The 24,572-nt window shown below is 41.5% G+C and overlaps 2 protein-coding genes across 2 annotated transcripts; both read left to right on the plus strand.

Annotated features, from left to right (window-relative positions):
- Positions 1-2,630: 2,630 nt before the first annotated feature.
- Positions 2,631-17,493, plus strand: TAS2R3 (taste 2 receptor member 3). Its single transcript, XM_077997572.1, has one exon. The coding sequence runs from the start codon at positions 7,358-7,360 to the stop codon at positions 8,306-8,308; it is 951 nt and encodes a 316-aa protein (XP_077853698.1). The 5' UTR covers positions 2,631-7,357; the 3' UTR covers positions 8,309-17,493.
- Positions 12,051-17,493, plus strand: TAS2R4 (taste 2 receptor member 4). Its single transcript, XM_015135084.3, has one exon. The coding sequence runs from the start codon at positions 15,498-15,500 to the stop codon at positions 16,395-16,397; it is 900 nt and encodes a 299-aa protein (XP_014990570.2). The 5' UTR covers positions 12,051-15,497; the 3' UTR covers positions 16,398-17,493.
- Positions 17,494-24,572: the final 7,079 nt, after the last annotated feature.

A 24,572-nucleotide genomic window follows, 5' to 3' on the forward strand; every position in this document is an offset into this window, starting at 1 on the left:
GTCCCCCAAAGTCTTAACTCATTCCAGCATTAACTCAAAAGACCAAGTCCAAAGTCTCATCTGAGACAAGCCAAGTCCCTTCCACCTATGACCCTGTAAAATAAAGTTAGTTACTTCTAAGATACAATGAGGGTACAGGCATTGGGCAAATGTTTCCGGTCCAAATGGGAGAAATTGACCAAAATAAAGGGGCTACAGGCCTCATGCAAGTCTGAAACTTGGCAGAGCAGTCATTAAATCTTAAGGCTCTGAAATAATCTCCTTTGACTCTATGTCTCACATGTAGGCCACCCCAGGGCATCTGATGTAAGAGGCGAGCACCCACAGTCTTGGTCTTGGGCAGCTGTCCCTGCCTTCCTATGGCTCAGCAAGGTACAGCCCCTGTGTCTGCTTTCATGGGCTGGTGTTGTATACTTGCAGCATTTCCAGGCACATGGTGGAAACTGTCAGTGGATCTACCTTTCTGGGGTCTGGAGGATGGGTGCCCTCTTCTCACAGCTCCACTAGGCAGTGCCCCAGTGGGGACTCTATTGGGGGTCTACAACCCCACATTTTCTTTCCACATTGCTGTAGCAGAGGTTCTCCTTGAGGGCTCCTTTTAGCCATGGCTGGTGCTGGATCCGCTGGGATGCATGGAACCAAGTCCTGAGGCTGCACAGAGAAGTTGGCCCCTGGGCGTGGCCCAGGAAACTATTTTTCCCTCCAAGGCCTCTGGGCCTGTGATAAGAGGGGCTACCATGAAGGTCTCTGACATGCCCTAGACACATTTTCCCCATTGTCTTGGCTATTAACATTTGGCTCCTTGTTACTTATGCAAATTTCTTCAGCCAACTCGAATTCCTTCTCAGAGAGTTGGTTTTTCTTTTCTACCACATGGTCAGGCTGCACATTTTCCAAACCTTTATGCTCTGCTTCTCTTAAACATAAGGTTCAATTTCAAACTCTGTGAATGCGTATAAATGAACACTTTCAGAATAAGCCAGGTTACCTCTTGAATGCTTTGCTGCTTAGAGATTTCTTCTGCCAGATACCCTAAACATCTCTCCCAAGTTCAACGTTCCACAGATCTCTAGGGCAGGGGCAAAATGCCGCCAATCTCTTTGCTAAAGCATAGCATGAGTGAGCTTTACTCTAGTTCCCAATTAAGTTATTTATCTCCATCTGAGACCACTACAGCCTGGACTTCATTGTCCATATCACTATCAGCATTTTGGTCAAAGACATTCAGCAAGTCTCTAGGCTAAAGTTCCTAACTTACCCACATTTTCCTGTCTTCTGAGCCCCCTGAACTGTTCCAACCTCAGCCTTTTACCCAGTTCCAAAGTCGTTTCTACATTTTTAGGTTATTGTTATAGCAGTGCCCTATTCCCAGGACCAGTTCTCTGTATTAGTCCATTTTCACACTGCTGTAAAGATACTACCTGAGACTGGGTAATTTATAAACAAAAGAGATTTAATTGACTCACAGTTCCACATGGCTGGAAAGGCCTCAGGAAACTTACAATTATGGTGGAAGGCAAAGGGGAAGCAAGGCTCATCTTATGTGGTGGCAGGAGAGAGACAGCAAGCAGGGGAAACTGTCACTTTTAAAACCATCAGATCTTGGAGAACTCCCTCACTATCCCAAGAATAGCATGGGGGAAACCGTCTCCATGATCCAATCACCACCAGGTCCCTCCCTTGACATGTGGGGATGACAATTTGAGATGAGATTTGGGTGGGGACACAGAGCCAAACCATACCAGCAACCTTTTACTTTCTTCAAGTGTTGACACATTTATTGTATAATATTAATCAAATTCATTGATATTACCACTAAAATCAGAAAGTGTTAGAAATCTGTCAGATTCCTTACGGAGAATGTAGATTTTCCAAACTTTTACATTCAGGGGTACATGTGTAGGTTTGTTCCATAGGTTAACTCCTGTCATGGGCATTTGTTGTACAGATTATTTAGTCACCCAGGTATTAAGTCTAGTACCCATTAGTTATTTTTCCTGATCCTCTCACTCCTACTCTTCACCCTCTAGTAGGTCCCAGTGTCTGCCGTTCCCCTCTCTGTGTCCATGTGTTCTCATCATTTACCTCACTCTTACACGTGAGAACATTAGGTATTTGGTTTTCTGTTCCTGCATTAGTTTGCCAAGAATAGTGGTCTCCAGCTCCATCCATGTTCCTGCAAAGACATGATCTCATTCTTTTTTATGACTGCATAGTATTCCACGGTGTATATGTACCATTTTTCCTTCATCCAGTCTACCATTGATGGACATTTAGATTGATTCCATGTCTTTGCTATTGTGAATAGTGCTGCAGTGAACATCCCACAGCCAACCTTTCAAGAGTGACCCATGCAGCGTGCATCTAAATCACACTGGGAATTTAATCGGTTTTGGTTGGAGGGAGAGTTGTAAGTGAAGGAGAATACCTCTACCTCTTAATTCTTTCTGATTTTCAGTTTAATGATCTTACAAGAAATGAGTCAGTTTCTCTACCATGTTATCTTAACATATTCGTCTTCCTTTATGTCAAGCACTGTCTTTTTACTGGTTAGAGTAAGTTCAGAGCGTCTGCTCCTTTCATTGTTTACTCATTACCAGTTGAAATAATCAAGAATGTTGTTTAAGAATTTGTCAGACCCACTTTTTAGAGAATGAGATTTTTGGCAGGCATTAGCAGCATTGAAGTCTCCCCTCACTATTGTAATTTGCTTCTGGGCCAGTCCCACAGTCTGTACTAGGATAGTGTGTAACTTTTTAGGTTGTCAGCATCATGCAACCACAATAATGAAATTATTTATTTATTTATTTATTTTTGAGATGGAGTCTTGCTCTGTTGCCCAGGCTGGAATGCAGTGATACAATCTTGGCTCACTGCAACCTCTGCCTCGTGGGTTCAAGTGATTCTCCTGTCTCAGCCTCCCAAGTAGCTGGGATTACAGGTGCATACCACACGACCTGGCTAATTTTTGTATTTTTAGTAGAGACAGGGTTTCACCATGTTGGCCAGGCCGGTCTCGAACTCCTTACCTCAAGTGATCTGTCTACCTCAGTCTCCCAAAGTGCTGGGACTACAGGCACGATTAAATGCTTTTTTTTTTTTTTTTTTTTGTCTCTTTATTCTTCATCATTTTTTCTCTGCCATGTCAGAGTCTTGTTTTGCCATTGTAGGTGCACACCTTGACATTTAGTTTCTCTGCCTTACCTGTCATTTGAAAAAAAGGTGGTCTATAATAATAGTTCAGAATTAAGGCTGTGCAGTCAGCCTGGATTTGAATTACTGCTTCTCCACTCGACAGTTGAGTGGTCTCTCTCGTGAGTTAATTAACTTTATCTGCCTCAGATCTTTGTTGTTTTGTTTTCCTGGAAGTAAAACAAGGATAATAATTCCTCCTTCATAGGCGTGCTGTGAAAAGCACAATAAGTAACACAGTGCATATAACCTATATAATACATAGTAACTGAAACAAGTGCTCAATACATGTTGGCTGTTATTATTATTCTAGTTTTTATTTTAAACAAGGTATTTATTTATTTATTTATTTATTGAGACGGAGTCTCGCTCTGTCGCCAGGCTGGAGTGCAGCGGTGCCATCTTGGCTCACTGCAACCTCTGCCTCCCAGGTTCAAGTGATTCTCCTGCCTCAGCTTCCCGAGTAGCTGGAACTACAGGTGTGCACCATCACGCCCAGTTAATTTTTGTATTTTTAGTAGAGATGGGGTTTCACGATGTTGGCCAGGATGGTCTCGATCTCTTGACCTTGTAATCCACCCACCTCAACCTCGCAAAGTGCTGGGATTACAGGTATGAGCCACTGCACCTGACCATATAATTCTTTTAAGTCACTATGTCCATCTTGCCAAGTCTTATGTGATATTTACAAAGCATATTAACCTTGAAATAGTTTATTGTACCTGACTTGTTTTGTTGTTAACTTTCATGAATTACTAAACAGCTTATTCCATGTTAGTGATTTGTTTTATGCTTTTAATCTTCCACAACTATTTGTAATCAATCTGTGTATCTTTTTAAACTCTGAAGTCAGTTGGGCATCTGCTATATGTCATGCACCCATATAGGACCTGAATGTGGGGATGAATATAACAGGATTCCTGCACTGAAGGAATTCACAATTAAGCTTATGGACGGTTAGGGAGGATAAGCAGAAACCTTTGTAGCTAACTGTGATAGGGTGTGAGGAGTAGCTTAGGAGAGAATAGATAGGTTAGCTTTCAGCAGAGAAAACAGCATGAGCAAAGATCCAGAAACAAAAGTTTATGAAACAAAGGTGAGATATGGAAAGTGGGTTGGGGCTAGATAGTAAAGAGCCTTGAAAGCTTTCAGAGAACTTTGGCAATGGGGAGCAATAGAAGGTTTGATAACAAGGACATCTTATCAGAATTGTGCTTTAGAAGGAGAACAACAAAGACAGAGTGAAGGGCTAAAAGGAGAAAGCCTAGAGCCAGTTAGGAAGCTCTGTACTAAGCCTAGAAAGGTTAGCAAGAGTGGGGATGAGAGGTGACTTGAGGGGCATTTGGGATTCAAATTGATTTGACAAATGCGAATTGTGTACCAATTTTGTGCCAGACCCTGTGCTAGGCTCTGTGTTAGAAATACCGCAGAGAATCTCTTACAACTTCTGCCCAAGATCTAGTGGTGACACAACCACTATCGCTAAGAGGAAATGCAATTCAGAGGTGGTTCTGAGGTTCCTGCACGGAGACATGTGTGGATAGTAGCACTTCATTTCTGAGTTTATGGAACGTGGATGTGGGAGCAGAGTTGAGAGGGGGAAAGAGAATGAGCTTAGTTTTGAATATGGTTTATCCGTAGACTTTCTGACTGCTCCTTGGCAGGGCATTAATTATGTTAGTCGAGCTCAGAGGAGAAGTTGAGACAGTAGTGATTATTCTTTTTCTTCTGCCAAACACATTATAAACTGGTTATTTTCTTTATTTTTAATTTTTAAATTTTATTTATTTATCCTTTATTTATAACATATGTACGTATGTTGGAGTCTTGCTCTGTCTCCCAGGCTGGAGTGCAGCGATGCGGTCATAGCTCACTGCAGCCTCAAACTCATGGGTGCAAGTGATGCTCTCACCTTGGCCTCCTGGGTCGCCGGGATGATAAGCATGAGCCACCATGCCTGGCTGTGAGGTAACTTTAAAGCATTCTAGCTTTCTGTTGTAGATTCTAGCTTTCTGTGTTAGAAAACCATATTGTGGAAAAGATTTCCAGTTGCCCACCTGTTTTACGATGTACCTGGGACTTGCCTTAATCATGTACAGTAGGAGACAACTGCTTTAATCATGTCATGGAGACAACTGCTTTGAAAGAAGAGTCTTTTATTTCACAGTTCCCAATAGGAGGTGGCATGCTATGCCATGCAGGGCCACTTAGGGACGCACTGGAGTTGGTCAGGAGGAAGAAGGAGAGGGGAAAACATGAGCCAGAGCCTTTGTTGTGTTTTTCATAGGGAAGCAATGAGTAAGGTACTGGTGGAAAGCTGAGCAAGTTTAGGACTGGGTAGTTTGAATAATTTCAGCAGGCTCCAGGCTCTCAAGATGGTCCCTAGTTATCAGGTGCCTGGCCCTGGGGTGATTGAAAGCAAGGTCATAGTGTCCTGGGCTCGTTTTCTATGTCCTAAGCAAAGGAGGTAGTTGGGAGGGGCAGTATGGATTCAGGATTGGCTGGTTTGCTTATCCAAGGTGTTTTCTCAGGCAAGTTGTTTGCTAACTCTAGGAATTAGCTAACCTTGGGAGGGCACGCCTTCTCTGGGTCTGCAAGGCCCGAAAGTGTCAAAGCATAAAATATAGAAAATAAACATGATCAATGCACTACCCAGTATCTATTGTCCCTTCTGTATTTATAGAACCCAGTTGTGAGAGGGTGCGCAATGCATGCACTGCATTCCTATTCTTTTCAGTTAGGGGTTGCCAAGGGGCTATAGGCAGAAGTCACTTGGTGATGCTCTCAGGGAACTTTTTATATGAGTAACTCTTGGGAGGCATATCTGGTGTGCTTCCCCAGACTCTCATCCTACAGCTTTTTCTTTTTTGTCTGAAATGTGGACATTTCATGGCTGGATTTCCAGTTGCCATCTTAGACCATGAGGCAATCTTCAGAATGGAAGATAGAAGAAGCTGGTATCTGCGATCACCATGCAACCACCATACCAGCCTGGACAGTTTGCCTCTGGACTGCTTTGGGGAACACAAATATACCTCTCCTCTAAGCCACTTATTTGTGTTGTGTACTTAAACCTAATTCTTCCTTATTCATACATTGTTGACTTTATCTCTATATACGTGAGCAACTCTTTACTCTTACCTTTCTCTTCCATGACCTTCCACGGCAAGAAGAAGTAAAATCTTATCGTTATTCCCACGGTCCTTTAGGTTTTAAACTAATGTCTCATTAAATTTAGGGAAGGGAGTGGGACATGAAAAGTACACAAACCTTAGCAATTAACTTTAAAAAGAGTGAACATAAGCGTACTTTAATATAAACTAAGTACTGTTTAATTCTGCATGTAATCCTGAGTGAAGATCCTTAATTAATAGCCCCTTGTTAAACAGAGGAGCTCTTAGGTTAAGAACAGAAGTATTGTTCTTATGCTTCCCTTGGCAGTATTACAGCAGACTAGAAATCCAGAATGGGTCTGAGACTTCCCACTGCAAGTCCAAGATCGGGATGTAAGCTTGGCCACTTTCTGGTGAGGGTTCTCTTGCTGGCTTGTAGCTTACCGCCATCTCCATGCATGTAAGCCAGGCTCCAAGGAGCAGGCCTTTTCATTCTAATCCAGGATCGATGGCACTGAACTTTTACAATTTTATGCACTTAAACCTCACTCCAGGTGGATAGTGGCTCCTAGTGGAATTCCTCTTCTGTATCTCTGAGTCCTCCCTCCTGAGGAATGAGACTTTTTACTCTTCTGAGTAATTCTGAGCGTCCTCCATTTGGTGCCGCTCATCTTTCTGTTTTGGGTAGCTCAGAGCCCTACACCCTTTGAAACTGAGTCCAAGTCCTCCATCATCTTTGTGACCTAGATCTCTTCCTTCTCTATGTGACACTGGACACTACTCATTTGCATTTTAGCAAAGAGCTGCTAAGTTTAGGTTCATAGATGGAATATGACAATCCATATCATCTGTGAAGAGGACAGACTAACCTGAAAGAGCCAGAGAGGATTCCCTAAATTGTGCTGTACGACAGACTAAATTGGGCAGAGACGAGAGACAGGTACAGTGAAGCAACAGGTAGAGGAGTAGATTAACGAGAAAAATATCAAATCAGTGAGGAGATTCTACATATCAACAGAAAGAACAAAGATCAGGACTGCCTAATTGCTGACATGATGGGACTCACCGAGGGGGTATTCCTGATTGTGTGTGGCGCTCAGTTCACACTGGGAATTCTGGTCAATGGTTTCATTGGTTTGGTCAATGGTAGGAGCTGGTTCAAGACCAAGAGAATGTCTTTGTCTGACTTCATCATCGCCACCCTGGCACTCTCAAGGATCATTCTGCTGTGTATTATCTTGACTGATAGTTTTTTAATAGTATTCTCTGTCAACGAACATGATTCAGGGATAATAATGCAAATTATTGATGTTTTCTGGACCTTTACAAACCATCTGAGCATTTGGTTTGCCACTTGTCTTGGTGTCCTCTACTGCTTGAAAATCGCCATTTTCTCTCACCCCACATTCCTCTGGCTCAAGTGGAGAGTTTCTAGGGTGATGGTATGGATGCTGTTGGGTGTACTGCTCTTATCCTGTGGTAGTACCGCATCTCTGATCAATGAGTTTAAGCTCTATTCTGTCCTTAGGGGAATTGAGGCCACCAGGAATGTGACTGAACACTTCAGAAAGAAGAGGAATGAGTATTATCTGATCCATGTTCTTGGGACTCTGTGGTACCTGCCTCCCTTAGTTGTGTCCCTGGCCTCCTACTTTTTGCTCATCTTCTCCTTGGGGAGGCACACACGGCAGATGCTGCAAAATAGTACAAGCTCCAGAGATCCAAGCACTGAGGCCCACAAGAGGGCCATCAGAATCATCCTTTCCTTCTTTTTTCTCTTCTTACTTTACTTTCTTGCCTTTTTAATTGCATCATTTGGTAATTTCCTACCAAAAACCAAGATGGCTAAGATGATTGGCGAGGTAATGACAATGTTTTATCCTGCTGGCCACTCGTTTATTGTCATTCTGGGGAACAGCAAACTGAAGCAGACATTTGTAGAGACGCTCCGGTGTGAGTCTGGCCACCTGAAGCCTGGATCCAAGGGACCCATTTTCTCTTAGAGTAACAGAGGGCCTGGGGTGGAGCCCGTGAGCCTTTTGCCTGGCTCAAGACTACGGGATTCTTCCTGACCCTCCCATGATACCAGTTCCATAACATCACTAGGAGAGAAACCCTGACTGCTTTGCCCCTGGTCCCTGAGGACCTCTTCCAAGGTGAAAGCCATGCTTCTCACGACCTCTGTCTGTATGATGGTTGCGGAAGTGGGGAGGGCGCAGGAGTAGTAGTGTTTTGGAAATGACAATGTTGTAAGAACACTCTCACTATAAACACACGGTGCTGTATTTTAATGATCATCAGCTCCACACAATGAGTCTGATTACTAGTTTCAACTTAAATTAGATACTAACAGTGATAAACATAAAATTACATAGTAGACTTGAAGGAAAGAGCAAAAGTTTTGCAGTCCTGTAAATGTGGGCTCAAGTTCTGATTCTGGCCAAGATTTTTGGCCTCAGGTGAGTTACTTTAATTACCTGTCTGATCCCCTCTTCTGATCCCTACTGGCCATTTTAGCACAGTGTGTTATGTAAAGTACTGAGTAAGTGAAGGCTATTATTGTGCTAATATTGGATTGTGCAGCAACAGCAATTTCCATATGATTCTAGTTTCCACAAACCCATTGTGTAATGATGAAAACAGTGGAAAGAAAATTAAGACCTTTAGATTCTAGATTCCAATTCAATGTTGCATTTCATGATCATTTTGCTAAAGTACATTTTCAAGTAGTCATTTTGTAGATTGGCCAAAAGACCAAGTGGTTTTGTTTTTATTTTCGACCAAGATGCCTGCCTGGTTTTAAAATTACAGTTTTATCAAATGTAATATAAGCAAATTTTATGTTTAATCAATTTTATTTAAACAGAAGTATTAGATGCTGATTTACTTCCTGTTATTAACAATTTTGACATGTCAATGAAAAGATATTGCTTAATATCCTGAAGAATTCTCATATTTGTAAACATATTCAGTTAATACATATGGCATTATTCAGAAATGTGGATTTCTAGTCCTAATGGGACTCTCAGAAGTGGATTGTTGTGGCTAAGAATGTGGACCCTGAAGCCAGACAACCCGTGTTTAAATTTGGCTTTGGCCCTTTTGAACTGGGTGACCTTGGGGAAACTTCCTAACCTAGTCTCTATTTAACTTTCTTCATTTGTAAAATAGAAATAGTAATTGTGTGCGTGTGTGTGTTGGGATAAAGTTGTTGGAAGGAAGGAGTGAATTAACATATGAAAAGTGCTGTCCTACATGGAGTAAACACACAATAAAACTGCTGTCGTTGTTGTTATTTTGTGAAAAGGAGCATATTTTGACATAATAAAAAGGAGTATATTTGAACATAACATGAATGTCCATTACATTACTGGACATTTGGTCATATGTAACTGGAAATTAACATTAGGGTTGTTCTGGGATTTATATCTTAATTTCTAAAATGACGGGAAAAAATTTTCCTTTGGTCTGCACAGTTTGCATTATCCCATTGGATTAAACACCTCCCCAACCAGCAGGTGGCGGCTTAGGAGAAAAACCATATTACTGATAGATAAAATAAAGAACTGACTTGTTTTCAGCACATTTGAGCTTGTAGAGTGAGTAAATTTTGTTGGCCACACTATCATTAAATTGTCATTGTGACTTGGTGGAGCTGGGTCAATCGTCTGAGCAACATTTCCAGGTTAACTCTGAAATACATATTTTCAGGAGTTGATGAGTGGAGTTTCTTGGCCGTATTCTATCTGATCTCAGTTTCCATTTGTGGCCAGACAGGGTATTCATAGCCAGAGAGGAAGGATTTCTGAGTTATCCTTGGCTTTTCAGGCTTCTCCCCTTATTGCCCAGCTGGCAGATCCCCCCTTCAGAAAGGGATGAGCGCTGCCTAGCTCCTGGATGTTGCTGTAATAGTCCAGGAATGAATAGATTTCTCACTTCATTTTGATTCTGGCTAGCCTTGATTCCAGTTCATTCCTTCCTGCCACAAACATTTATTTAACACTTATTGTGTACCAAGCACTGTACGAGACCAAGCACTGTACGAGACGCTTGTTCCTTGAACACGGTTCTGTTCTCAAAAACATTACTTAGTGGGCCATAAAGACACAGTAACAAGTATTTAATTGCTGCATCACTGAAACAGGTGCTTCAGGTATAATAAAGGGATCATCCTATCTTGAGGGTCCTGGTGCAGGTGATGTTTGTCTCTAGACCCCTTTTGTGTCACCTTGAAAATGTGCACTCAGATCTCTGCTGTGGAGGCTCAATTGGCTGATGGCTCCAGCTTGGGAGATCCACTACGGTGAGGCCACATTTCCTGCAGGCTTCTCCCAGCCAGTGGTGGAGCACTGTGGAGTACTAAGGCAAGTCTGTTTTGCTGAGACATGGGACCCCTCTAACAGGCAATTTTGGCCAAGGACTCTGCATCAGCTTGGTTGAAGTTTTCTTGGACCTCTACTGCACTTTTGAACTCTCTCTACCCAATTATTCCCTACCCCACTTTACCTCTTCCCCTTTTATAGCTGTCAGACCTACATTGCTATCTGAATACTCTGCTCACTTCCTCTGGCTCCCACCCACCTAAGATCTCTTGCACATCTAATCTTTTTTAAGCCTCTGCCTCTTGGCAGACCTCTCATATAAGTAATCTCTTTATTAAAAAGCTAGTGCAGACGATAAAGATACTCACTAAAAGACATGTAAGTGTACGTGCGTGTGTGTGTGTGTGTGTTCAAAGTGCACCAGAATTCTAGAAATCATTCCAGATTCTGCCTTCTCCTACAACCTCAATATCCATTTAGTTGCCAGATCCCCTTTGTTGTACTTCAAAACATTTCTCTCACATGTTTCCTGGTCTCCATTTCCACTCTTTTCAGCCCATCAGAGGGATTGCAACAGGATTCTAACTAGTTTCCTGTTTCCAGCTCCATCCCCTTCCAGCAAAGCCTTTCCTTGTTACTTGGATTGTATTCTTCATACAGTGAAAAGAGGGGAGTAATGCTCCCCTCTTAAAAGTCTTGCAGTGGCTGTCCATTGCTTTGGGTAAAGTCCAGACTACTTAGTTTACAGCATAAAGCCAGTCATCATTTGGCCTCTGTTTTCTTTTTAGTTTCATCTTCTTGTTCCTTGCTTCTCCAAAAGAACTTTGAACTGCTTCTAGTTCCCAAATATGCCATACTCTTCTTGCTGCTATGCTTTTCCATGTGCTGCTTTCTATACCTAGAATTATCTTTCTTACCAACTGTGTCAACTTCTCTTATTCTTCAAGACCTCCCTCCTCCAGGAACCTTTCTATGATTCTTTTAGGTGAAGCTAAGCACTTATTCTGTGTGTTTTTTCTAATGTTGTACGTGCCTCTGATCACATTCGTGTAATAATTATGTCCAAATTCTGTACCTACTATGGCATAGATACTTCCTGATTTATCTTTTCAGTTTCATCTCCCACTGTTTCTCTTCCTATCCTTGTACCCCTCCCCTCTTCTGTTTTCTGAATCCACCATACACTATCACCTCTTAGTCTGCATGTAGAGTTCTCTGCTTGCAATGTCCTTCTTTCTCCCTACCTTAGCTTTTTTTGGATAATCTCTTTGCATCCTTTAAGACTGAATGTATATGTCTTCTCAGTTCCTGAACTGCCAAAACTGGATCAAGTGTGCCTCCTGAACACTCCTGTTGTGCTCCTTGTGTTTCCTTATTATGGCATCTAAAACTCTCAATTCTAATTGTCTATTCATCTGTCTTTTTTTTTTTTTTTTTTTTTACCATTTCATATATTCTTTGAAGGCAGGTGTGCTGTGGGTGATTCTTCTCTGTTTCCCCAGCACCTAACAGTGCCTGGCTGATAACCAGTTTATAGAATGAAAGAACCAGTGAGGGAAGTCTAGTATAGTAGAAAGAGCTCAGTCTCAGACCTTTCAGCTTAGCCAGTCGTTTGCTGCTATGGTTTGGATGTCCCCTCCAAAACTCATGCCAGAATGTAATTGTACCCTCGTAACAGTGTTGAGAGGTGGGGCCTTTAAGAGGTGACTGGGTCATGAGGGCTTTGCCCTCATGAATGGATTAATGCAGGAGTGGGTTTGTTATTGCAGGAGTTTGGCCCCCTTTTCCTGTCTTGTTCTCATGTACACATTCTTGCCCTCTGCCATGTTATGAAGTACTAAGTAGTCCCTCATTAGATGCCGAGCTGATGCCAGCACCATGCTTTTGGACTTCCCAGCTTCCAGAACTGTGAGCCACTAGACTTCTTTATAAATTTCCCAATCTGTGGTATTCTGTTACAGCAGCAGAAAATGGGCCAAGGCATTTGCTCTGGTGTTAAGCAGTCACTTATTTTCCCTGATCTTCATTTTCCTCACTCATAAATAGGATAACCATATACTCCTCCTAGGATGCCTGGTGCACTGCTGGGAACATAGTAAGCATTTAAAAAAAAACACAAAAAATGGAAGGTTTCTTCTTTCTCGTAAGTGCCATGTATACTTTTTTGAAAAAATTTCAAACTTTTAAATTCCTGTTTCTTCATGACTGACCTAATTCTTCAGAGCTGTCATCAAATAAGTTAAGTGCCATTCATTTGCTTTGACAATTTGCCCTAAAACTTTTCTTTTTTTTTTTTTTTTTTTTTTTTTTTTTGAGACGAAGTCTCGCTCTGTCGCCCAGGCTGGAGTGCCGTGGCCGGATCTCAGCTCACTGCAAGCTCCGCCTCCCGGGTTTATGCCATTCTCCTGCCTCAGCCTCTCGAGTAGCTGGGACTACAGGCGCCCGCCACCTCGCCTGGCTAGTTTTTTGTATTTTTTAGTAGAGACGGGGTTTCACCGTGTTAGCCAGGATGGTCTTGATCTCCTGACCTCGTGATCCGCCTGTCTCGGCCTCCCAAAGTGCTGGGATTACAGGCCTGAGCCACCGCGCCCGGCCTGCCCTAAAGCTTTTCTTACAGACCTGTCAAGAAGCAGAGTTTGGACCCATGCCTGCAATGCCTGCTAGTTGGTCTTCTTGGGCTCTAGTAAATATTCAAACTTACAAGACTGTCTTAGTCCACTGTGGTACCAGCCTACTCAGACGGATAGAGTTGAGGGACCTAATTTACCAGCAGGGCAGTGTCAGGCCTTCCTCTTTTGCAGAGTCTTTGATGCAGGCCATACAGTTCAGGTACAATAATAAGAGATACACATTAGAGTAAGGCTGGGAGCTGCCGTAAATTAAAAGCTTCGTGTCCCAAAAGATCCAATTTATCATGTTATAATTTTGTAGACAAAGCTTCTAGGGTTGAGTCAAGATACAGGCACATGAGAAGGAAGCCCAAGGCGTGCAGTCTCTGTAAGATACTTATTACAGTTCACTTACAGTTCCTTCCAGTCAAGATGCAATTTGCCAATCAGGAGTCTTTTTTTTTTTTTTTTGGTCTAGAAACATAGTTGATGTTCTCACCCTTCTCAGGTTGGTAAGGAAAACAGCTAGGAATTTTAACTGTAGGTCAAATTCTCATGCAGAGGGAGAAAGGGTTCTGCTAACACTTTTCCTATACTGACCCTTGTGGAAATAACTTCTAACTGAATGAGCTCATTCATTGATTGTGCTAGCCAACTTTATCACATCTTAATTACAGCACTTCCTCCTACACAGAACCCAACAAGTTGGTATAGTACATTCTGGATAGAGTCTGTTACTATCTAATTCTGGGATTCCTGCTCTTTTGGCCACATTTATTTCTTATGGTTTACTCTATATTATTTATTTTATTTAAATGTGATGTTAGTAATACTGTAACTTCACTTTAATGCAGCCATCTACGGATAATTAATTGGAAATCTGTGCTATAATTTTCCTTTTAGTCATAGTCTTCCTGGCTCATTCTGTTTGCCTATTTAACTGATATGTGGGCATGCCTCTATCAGTGCCTGTTAGTTTTGAATAAAAAGCTTCTGTAAGCACCTGGGCACAAGGTCAGAGAATTTCTCCAGGCTTGCCGTCCTGTCATCTGTCTTAAAGGGCCTCATGAATGTGTTCCCCTCTTCTGGACCTGATTATCATTATATCTTAGCTCCTTTTTCTTGTCTATTTCTATCTGGACTTGGCAGTAGGACTTTGTGCTGTACCTTGATGCTAATTTGGTAACATATGTGGCCGCATCCAGGATTGCACCTTGGTTTCATTCAGCTGCTGGAGTAGATAAGAGATGCCATACTCTTACATTCACCTGTGGTCCGCCATAATATCATTTGCCAGGGATATTGTGCCATTTCCCATCTGAGCAAGTACAGAGAAATCCAGCAATGAGATGCCTAGCTGTTTGGCTCACAAAACTGCAACCAATGCATTACTGTGTATCTCATTTCAGGGTACGTGGATTGACAGTTAAATGCCTAAGAGAAAATAGCCATATGTGATCTAAACATAAACCCAGGTTTATAAAGGAAACACCTACAAGGGTTGACTTAATTTTTTTTAAGAAAAACCAGAACATAGCAAATGGTTATGGCACAAATCTATGTATGTAGATAGAGAATGCAAAGCAAAGGGTATCAGAAAGGATGGGATTCATTGAGAAAGGTTTTTTCAAGGAGATATTGGGTCTTTGAACTTGATCTATTAGATCACTGTAAATCACTGTAGGTGAGTCACTAAGTTGAAGAGTGGCATTGGCATGGCCAGAATTACAGTTGGAGAAACCGGTTGTGGCAGCAACAGATTAGAGGAGAGAGAGAAATTGGATTCTGGTCATCTATGAATATGAGGCTAGAAGGTGGGTGGGTAGGAGTGAGCAATGAGGATTTCCGCCATATTCTGGCATTTTTATGAAGAAAAACTTTACCGTAAAACAGTGACAGAAACATTGCTGGACTCGAGCTCTCCGATTTGGATTCTAAGTTTTTGGAGCCTGTTGTGACTCCTCCCTCTCACCCTCCTGCTCTTGGAGGATTGGACTCCCAGGATCACCTAGGCTCGCTGTAATTAGGCATGTCTAGGAGAACAGGATACAAATGAAGGAATAGTAATGCAATCCTTGGAAGATTTGCATCTCAGTAAAAGCAGCTGGCCCTTAGATCATGGATGGCTCATTTGCCACGCTGGGGAAAAATTAAAAAGGAGATGTCCTTCCTGGCTAGATACTGGTGTCTGTTTATACATTTTGGTATTTCTCCTGCCCCCACTATCAGCACCACAACTGCTGAATCCTCAATGAGTAAAGATGCTTTGGTTATTCCATTTCTCTGCTATTATTGCCTCAGTTATTTTAAATTTTGTAGGAATCATTATGAGTCTGTTTATTACAGTGGTCAATTACAAAACTTGGGTCAAAAGCCATAGAATCTCCTCTTCTGAAAGGATCCTGTTCAGCTTGGGCATCACCAGGTTTTTTATGCTGGGACTATTTCTGGTGAACACCATCTATTTCGTCTCTTCAAATAAGGAAAGGTCAGTCTACCTGTCTGCTTTTTTCGTGTTGTGTTTCATGTTTTTGGACTCAAGCAGTCTCTGGTTTGTGACCTTGCTCAACAGCTTGTACTGTGTGAAGATTACCAACTTCCAACACTCAGTGTTTCTCCTGCTGAAGCGGAATATCTCCCCAAAGATCCCCAGACTGCTGCCGGCCTGTATGCTGATTTCTGCTTTCACCACTTGCCTGTATATCACGCTTAGCCAGGCATCACCTTTTCCTGAACTTGTGACTAAGAGAAATAACACATCCTTTAATATCAGTGAGGGCATCTTGTCTTTAGTGGTTTCTTTTGTCTTGAGCTCATCTCTCCAGTTCATCATTAATGTGACTTCTGCTTCCTTGCTAATATACTCCTTGAGGAGACATATACGGAAGATGCAGAAAAATGCCACTGGTTTCTGGAATCCCCAGACGGAAGCTCATGTAGGTGCTATGAAGCTGATGATCTATTTCCTCATCCTCTACATTCCATATTCAGTTGCTACACTGGTCCAGTATCTCCCCTTTTATGCAGGGATGGATATGGGGACCAAATCCATTTGTCTGATTTTTGCCACCCTTTACTCTCCAGGACATTCTGTTCTCATTATTATCACACATCCTAAACTGAAAACAACAGCAAAGAAGATTCTTTGTTTCAAAAAATAGCGGAATTTCAGTAAACAATACCTAGATTCACCTGATGGTTTGGGGGCAAGGTTTTCTGTTGGCAGTTTTCCCAATGGTCTGAGGAATTCAGTTTTGTGATTGCTGATCTGACTCTTAGGCTTTTGAGTGCCTGATTTTCAGCTCATTCTGTAATTGTTTTTGGTATGTAAGTATTTTAAAATAAGGCACATTCTCTAAGAAACTTTTTTGAGGCATGTATTTATCATGTATTTTGCATGGCCATTGAATCCATGGATAATGGAAATCATCACATTGTTTCATTGTCTATTAAAGTATAATGGGAAATTCTTCCACATTAGAGAATACATTGGGGTGCACATGATGAGTTAAATGTTTGTGGTTTAGCTACAGAGCCCTGAGTAAGGGCTCAGCAGTGGATAGGTGGTCACTGGGAGCCACTAGACTGACTGAAAGCAGAGGAATTGGGGGCAGTGCAAAGAGAAAAGGAAAAAAGGTTTCAGAGAGAAAAGAAGGAAAAAGAAAGGTGAAAAGAACACTGTGGGACAAGACAGAAAAAGTGTCCTCACACTTGCTGGGTAACAGTAACTGAACTCTTCCTTCCGCTAAGGTTTCTAGGCTTGTTCTGGAAAAGAGGATATTGCCAGAGTTGGTAAGTAGAGGGAAGTGATTAGTATTTAAGAAACTGAATCAAGAATGGTTCCAAAAATCTTAAAATCCAGGGGAGCCAGCCTAAGCTCAAAGGCAAGTGCTAGATAATCAAATTAACACCATATGAGTACAAATTTACAAAATACTGTACCTCACCATAGGATATGGAACTCAGTGGAAAGCCAAAGAAGCACTGGACAGGTAGGGGGAGTGCTTGACTTGTGATGAATTTATTTCATCTGTTTATGCATTTGTGCATAGCACAGTTCTTCTGCAGAATGTTGTTTCTGTGGTTGGGACAATAGGACTGTGGCTCCAAAAGAACAAGAGTCTGAAGATGGGATGTTGACAAGTTTTGGAATGTGAATTGGGAAATCATAATTTGTATTTATTTAGGTATTTTTGGTGTTCATAAAATGCTTATGTAATATTTACATATGTCAAATAAATCTTAAAATTTTATAAATTACATGACTTTTCTCATTCTGATTACCAGAATCTTGACTGCAACATTTAGTAAAAATTTCCCAAGCCAATATTTTGTGCTGTGAAACCTGGAGGTATTCATCATGTTAAATCCTAAGAGAGATAAAAGGATTACTGAGAGTGACTAAATGCATGCTATGTCTTATGAACCCTAAATGAGTGGCAGACACCCTCATTGGTCCCTCAGTATCTGTTCTTTCTCCTCTCTTCCATAGTAATCAAATTGTTAGCTGTTCAGAATTTTGGCAGCAAATTCCATTATTGCCACGATATGAGCAGAAAAGATGTATATAATTTCTAGGTGGTGCTTCAGAGCAGTCCTGCCTTCCCTTCTTTAATCTTTTCTTCATTACTCTCTCCATGAGCTGGAATGCTGACGTCATGATTGTCTATCTTGGACAATGCAGATGAGGTAGATGCTTGCGATAGTGGAGTAATTCTCCATCCTAGAGCTGGCTCCATGTTTCTTGACACTGTGGACTTGTCACACCAGCTCTGGACTGCTCAAGCCTGAACTCGGGGACTGTTTATGAGAAATCATTGTCTCCATTCTTTCAGGTGCTGGATTTTTGGTCTCTGTTACCTTAGTCAAATAACCTATGCTATACCTTAAATCTATACAATAATACATATCTTTATGATGAAATAGTATGTAGTTACCATCTTATAGTCAAAGAACATTTTTATATGACCTGCTATGTGAAATTGACATAAAACCTGTACACGTGGTATAATACCTTTTTTTTGGTAAAAATGTACATATGAAGAAAAATCTAAAAGGAAATGTATAAAAATGTAAACAGTAATTATTTTAAGTGGGAGGAATCAAGTAATCTTTTTGTATATTTCAAGTTTTCTATAATGAACATTTTTTATAATAAAAAATATGTTTAAATATATCACATATATACAGTCTATCTATCTATCTATCTATCTATCTATCTATCTATCTATCTATCTGTCCGTCCATCCGTCCGTCTGTCCATCCACCCACCCACCTACCTAAAAGACAGAGAGGGAGTTCTGAGGTCAACATCCAGTTTGTCCTCGCTAAGAAAGGTAAGTGAATTGTCTTGCTTTGTCTGGATACTTTTTATTGTATTGGCAAAGTTCTGCCAATTTGTTTCCTGTTTCTCCTACACTGTCTTCAATTTTCCCCTCTCTGGGTTGGATATGTTGTCTTTGTGTTAGGACTATTTTTTGCTGTCTGAAGAAAGTCTTCAGTCTTTGCTTAGGCACTTACCCAAAGTCCCCCTTGGGCACAGTTCCAAGTCTTTGCTATTGTGAATAGTGCTGCAGTAAACATACATGTGCATATGTCTTTATAGCAGCATGCTTTATAATCCTTTGGTTATATACCCAGTAATGGGATGACTGGGTCAAATGGTATTTCTAGTTCTAGATCCTTCAGGAATCACCACACTGTCTTTCACAATGGTTGAACTAGTTTACAGTCCCACCAACAGTGTAAAAGTGTTCCTATTTCTCCACATCCTCTCCAGCACCTGTTGTTTCCTGACTTTTTAATGATCGCCATTCTAACTGGTGTGAGATGGTATCTCATTGTAGTTTTGATTTGCATTTCTCTGATGGCCAGTGATGATGAGCATTTTTTCATGTGTCTGTTGGCTGCATAAATGTCGTCTTTTGAGAAGTGTCTGTTCATATCCTTTGCCCACTTTTTGATGGGGCTGTTTGTTTTTTCCTTGTAAATTTGTTTGAGTTCTTTGTAGATTCTGGATATTAGCCCTTTGTCAGATGGGTAGATTGCAAAAAGTTTCTCCCATTCTGTAGGTTGCCTGTTCACTCTGATGGTAGTTTCTTTTGCTGTGCAGAAGCTCTTTAGTTTAATTAGATCCCATTTGTCAATTTTGGCTTTTGTTGACATTGCTTTTGGTGTTTTAGACATGAAGTCCTTGCCCATGCCTATGTCTGAATGGTATTGCCTACGTTTTCTCCTAGGGTTTTTATGATTTTATGTCTTACATTTAAGTCTTTAATCCATCTTGAGTTAATTTTTGTATAAGGTGTAAGGAAGGGATCCACTTTCAGCTTTCTCCATATGGCTAGCCAGTTTTCCCAGCATCATTTATTAAATAGGGAATCCTTTCCCCATTTCTTGTTTTTGTCAGGTTTGTCAAAGATCAGATGGTTGTAGATGTATGGTATTATTTCTGAGGGCTCTGTTCTGTTCCATTGGTCTATATCTCTGTTTTGGTACCAGTACCATGCTGTTTTGGTTACTGTAGCTTTGTAGTATAGTTTGAAGTCAGGTAGCATGATGCCTCCAGCTTTGTTCTTTTGGCTTAGGGTTGTCTTGGCAATGCGTGCTCTTTTATTGTTCCATATGAACTTTAAAGTAGTTTTTTTCCAATTCTGTGAAGAAAGTCATTGGTAGCTTAATGGGGATGGCATTGATTCTATAAATTACCTTGGGCAGTATGGCCATTTTCACGATATTTATTCTTCCTATCCATGAGCATGGAATGTTCTTCCATTTGTTTGTGTCCTCTTTTATTTCATTAAGCAGTGGTTTGTAATTCTCCTTGAAGAGGTCCTTCACATCCCTTATAAGTTGGATTCCTAAGTATTTTATTTTCTTTGAAGCAATTGTGAATGGGAGTTCACTCATGATTTGGCTCTCTTGTGGGCATTTAGTGCTATCAGTTTCCCTCTACACACTGCTTTAAATGTGTCCCAGAGATTCTGGTATGTTGTATCTTTGTTTTCATTGATTTCAAAGAACATCTTTATTTCTGCCTTCATTTCATTATGTACTCAGTAGTCACTCAGGAGCAGGTTGTTCGGTTTCCATGTAGTTGAGTGGTTTTGATTGAGTTTCTTCGTCCTGAGTTCTAGTTTGATTGCACCGTGTTCTGAGAGACAGTTTGTTATAATTTCTGTTCTTTTACATTTGCTGAGGAGTGCTTTACTTCCAACTATGTGGTCAATTTTGTAATAAGTGAGATGTGGTGCTGAGAAGAATATATATTCTGTTGATTTGGGGTGGAGAGATCTGTAGGTGTCTATTAGGTCTGCTTGGTGCAGAGGTGAGTTCAATTCCTGGATATCCTTGTTAACTTTCTGTCTTGTGGATCTGTCTAATGTTGACAGTGGGGTGTTAAAGTCTCCCATTATTATTGTGGGGGAGTCTAAGTCTCTTTGTAAGTCTCTAAGGACTTGCTTTATGAATCTGGGTGCTCCTGTATTGGATGCATTTATATTTAGGATAGTTAGCTCTTCTTGTTGAATTGATCCCTTTATCATTATGTAATGGCCTTTTTTTGTCTCTTTTGATCCTTGTTGGTTTAAAGTCTGTTTTATCAGAGACTAGGATTGCAACCCCTGCTTTTTTTTGTTTTCCATTTGCTTGGTAGATCTTCCTCCATCCCTTTATTTTGAGCCTATGTGTGTCTCTGCACATGAGATGGGTCTCCTGAGTACAGCACACTGATGGGTCTTGACTCTTTATCCAATTTGCCAGTCTGTGTCTTTTCATTGGAGCGTTTATTTCATTTACAGTTAAGGTTAATATTTTGTGTGCAAACTTTATCCTGTCATTATGAGGTTAGCTGGTTATTTTGCTTGTTAGTTTATGCAGTTTCTTCCTAGCATCGATGGTCTTTACATTTTGGCATATTTTTGCAGTCGCTGGTACCAGTTGTTCCTTTCCATGTTTCTTGCTTCCTTCAGGAGCTCTTGTAGGGCAGTCCTGGTGGTGACAAAATCTCTCAGCATTTGCTTATCTGTAAAGGATTTTATTTCTCCTTCACTTATGAAACTTAGTTTGGCTGGATATGAAATTCTGGGTTGAAAATTCTTTTCTTTATGAATGTTGAATATTGGCCCCCACTTTCTTCTGGCTTGTAGAGTTTCTGCCGAGAGATCCACTGTTAGTCTGATGGGCTTCCCTTTGTGTGTAACCTGACCTTTCTCTCTGGCTGCCCTTAGCAATTTTTCCTTCATTTCAACTTTGCTGAATCTGACAATTATGCCTTGGAGTTGCTCTTCTCGAGGATAATCTTTGTGGCATTCTCTCTATTTCCTGAATTTGAGTGTTGGCCTGCCTTGCTAGGTTCGGGAAGTTCTCCTGGATAATATCCTGCAGAGTGTTTTCCAACTTGGTTCCATTCTCCCTGTCACTTTCAGGTACACCAATCAGACGTAGATTTGATCTTTTCACATAGTCCCATCTTTTCACATAGTCCCATATTTCTTGGAGGTTTTGTTCATTTCTTTTTACTCTTTTTTCTCTAAACTTCTCTTCTCGCTTCATTTGATCTTCAATCACTGAAGGCCTTTCTTCCAGTTGATCAAATCAGTTACTGAAGCTTGTGTATTCATCATGTAGTTCTTGTGCCATGGTTTTCAGCTCCATCAGGTCATGTAAGGACTTCTCTACACTGGTTATTCTAGTTAGCCATTCGTCTAATCTTTTTTCAAGGTTTTTAGCTTCTTTGCAATGGGTTTGAATATCCTCCTTTAGGTCGGAGAAGTTTGTTATGACCGATCTTCTGAAGCCTTCTTCTCTCAACTTGTCAAAATCATTCTCCATCCAGCTTTGTTCCATTGCTGGCAAGGAGCTGCAATCCTTTGTGGGAGAAGAGACACTCCGGTTTTTAGAATTTTCAGCTTTTCTGCTCTAGTTTCTCCCCATCTTTGTGGTTTTATCTACCTTTGGTCTTTGATGATGGTGACATACAAATGGGGTTTTGGTGTGGATGCCCTTTCTGTTTGTTAGTTTTCCTTCTAACAGTCAGGACCCTCAGCTGCAGGTCTGTTGGAGTTTGCTGGAGGTCCACTCCAAACCCTGTTTGCCTGGGTATCACAAAAGGAGGCTGCAGAACTGCAAATATTGCAGAACGGGAAATGTTGCTGCCTGATCGTTCCTCTGGAAGCTTCATCTCAGAAGGGCACCTGGCCATATGAGGTGTCAGTTGGCCCCTACTGGGAGGTGCCTCCAAGTTAGGCTTCTTGGGGGTCAGGGACCCACTTGAGGAGGCAGTCTGTCCGTTCACAGATCTCAAACTCCATGCTGGGAGAACTACTACTCTCTTCAAAGCTATCAGACAGGGACGTTTAAGTCTGCAGAAGTTTCTGCTGCCTTTTGTTCAGCTGTGCCCTGCCCCCAGAGGTGGAGCCTGCAAAGGCAGGCGGGCCTTCTTGAACTGTGGTGGGCTCCACCCAGTTCCAGCTTCCTAGCCTCTTTGTTTACCTACTCAGGCCTCAGCAATGGCAGGCGCCCCTCCCCCAGCCTTGCCGCTGCCTTGCAGTTCGATCTCAGACTGCTGTGCTAGCAGTGAGCAAGGCTCTGTGGGCATGGGACCCTCCGAGCCAGGTGCGGGATATAATCTCCTGGTGTGCCGTTTGCTAAGACCGTTGGAAAAGCGCAGTATTAGGTTGGGAGTGACCCAATTTTCCAGGTACCGTCTGTCAGGCCTTCCCTTGGCTAGGAAAGGGAATTCCCCGACCCCTTGTGCTCCCCGGGTGAGGTGATGCCCTGCCCTGCTTTGGCTCACGGTCCGTGGGCTGCAACCCCTGTCCTGCACCCACTGTCTGACAAGCCCCAGTGAGATGAACCCGGTACCTCAGTTGGAAATGCAGAAAGCACCTGTCTTCTGCGTCGCTCACGCCGGGAGCTGTAGACTGGAGCTGTTCCTATTTGGTCATCTTGGAACCTCCCCTCAAAAATTTCAGGGATTTTAAAAGCTTCTTTATATCGCTTAAATTTCATTTAAACATTTCTAAACATGTCTGGCTTTGGGTTTCCTTGATAATTGTTACTAGCATTCTGTTGATGAACCATTTTCAATTGTTAAAAATAGAGAAAAGATTACTAGAAAGGGGTCTTTTAAAACTTGAATGTAATGTAACTTTTAAGGTAGCGTCAAAAGCTACAGTCTTCAGGTGAAATTGAAGCTTACTGAAGGCATTTAAAATAAATTTTCCAATAATATAATTTTTTTTTACAAGTTAAAACTGGAGATGGATTATCTAGTCTAGTTCACTGGTTCTCAAAGAGAGCCAGGAGGGTGAGAAGTATGTCAGAGTCTGTTGGGAATTTTTATTTTTCACATTTTATATACCCTGTTTTCATTCCTTCTGAATGTGGGAGTGGAAGGGGGAAGTGGAATTTGACAAAACTCCCTAGGGTTTTGAATATTGTGGTCTAAGGAAAGGCACAGATATACATTTATTTCCCCCTCTAAGAGAAGACCCCAAGGCCAGTTTTACTCCATGAGGAAAATAGTGTGAAAAGAAATTCCATGTTTGTGTAAGAATTTGCCTGGCATAGAAATTAACAAGAGAGTGATATGGGTTAATGGGGGTGGGAGAAGAGGAGAGGAAACGGGAGACATGAGGGTAAGGTCAATAGCAGGAGGAGAGGTGCAGTCTGTATACCCTCCTCCCCATGCCTGGTGGAGGTGTGAGGTCAACATCACTTCACCATGTTATGATTGTCCACTGTGTTATGTCTATGTGGATATATGGCCTCTGGGAAATGGGGTGACTGCAACTCTGCCTTCGGTCAGTAGGAAGGAGTCAGGAGCTCTGGGCAAATGACTGGGTGTGTGCACAGCTAGCTTGCAAATGAGATATCTAAACACAGGTGCATACTTGATTGGTCTGATAACATTTCTGACCTATTTTAAATATGGAAAAATTATTTGTCTTGATTTTGCTGCTTTCACAGATGCGACAATGACTATGGTTATGATCTGAACTCCAGGTATCTCAAGAGAAGAAATAGCTAAACATTGATATTACTCAGAAAAGACCTCTCCTAACTCCCACCTACCCCTTTACATCTTTGACTTCTTGTGTTTTAAAGGCCTGGATTAATCAATCTCTCCTCTTTATACATGCTTTCCAGACATTCTGGAATTATTCAGAACTGGACACCTGTGTCTAGAATCAGTAGCTCAGTTCATCCTGGATTTGCATACTGTGAATAACAGACTTCAGGTGTTCTCTGACTTTATTGAAAGTAGTAGTTAGGGAGAGAAATCACCAGGGAAGAAAAGAAAAATAACACTAATTAGACTATTTGGGAAGCAA

The sequence above is a fragment of the Macaca mulatta genome, chromosome 3 (genome assembly GCF_049350105.2).
Source record: "Macaca mulatta isolate MMU2019108-1 chromosome 3, T2T-MMU8v2.0, whole genome shotgun sequence".
NCBI classification, from domain to species: Eukaryota; Metazoa; Chordata; class Mammalia; order Primates; family Cercopithecidae; genus Macaca; species Macaca mulatta.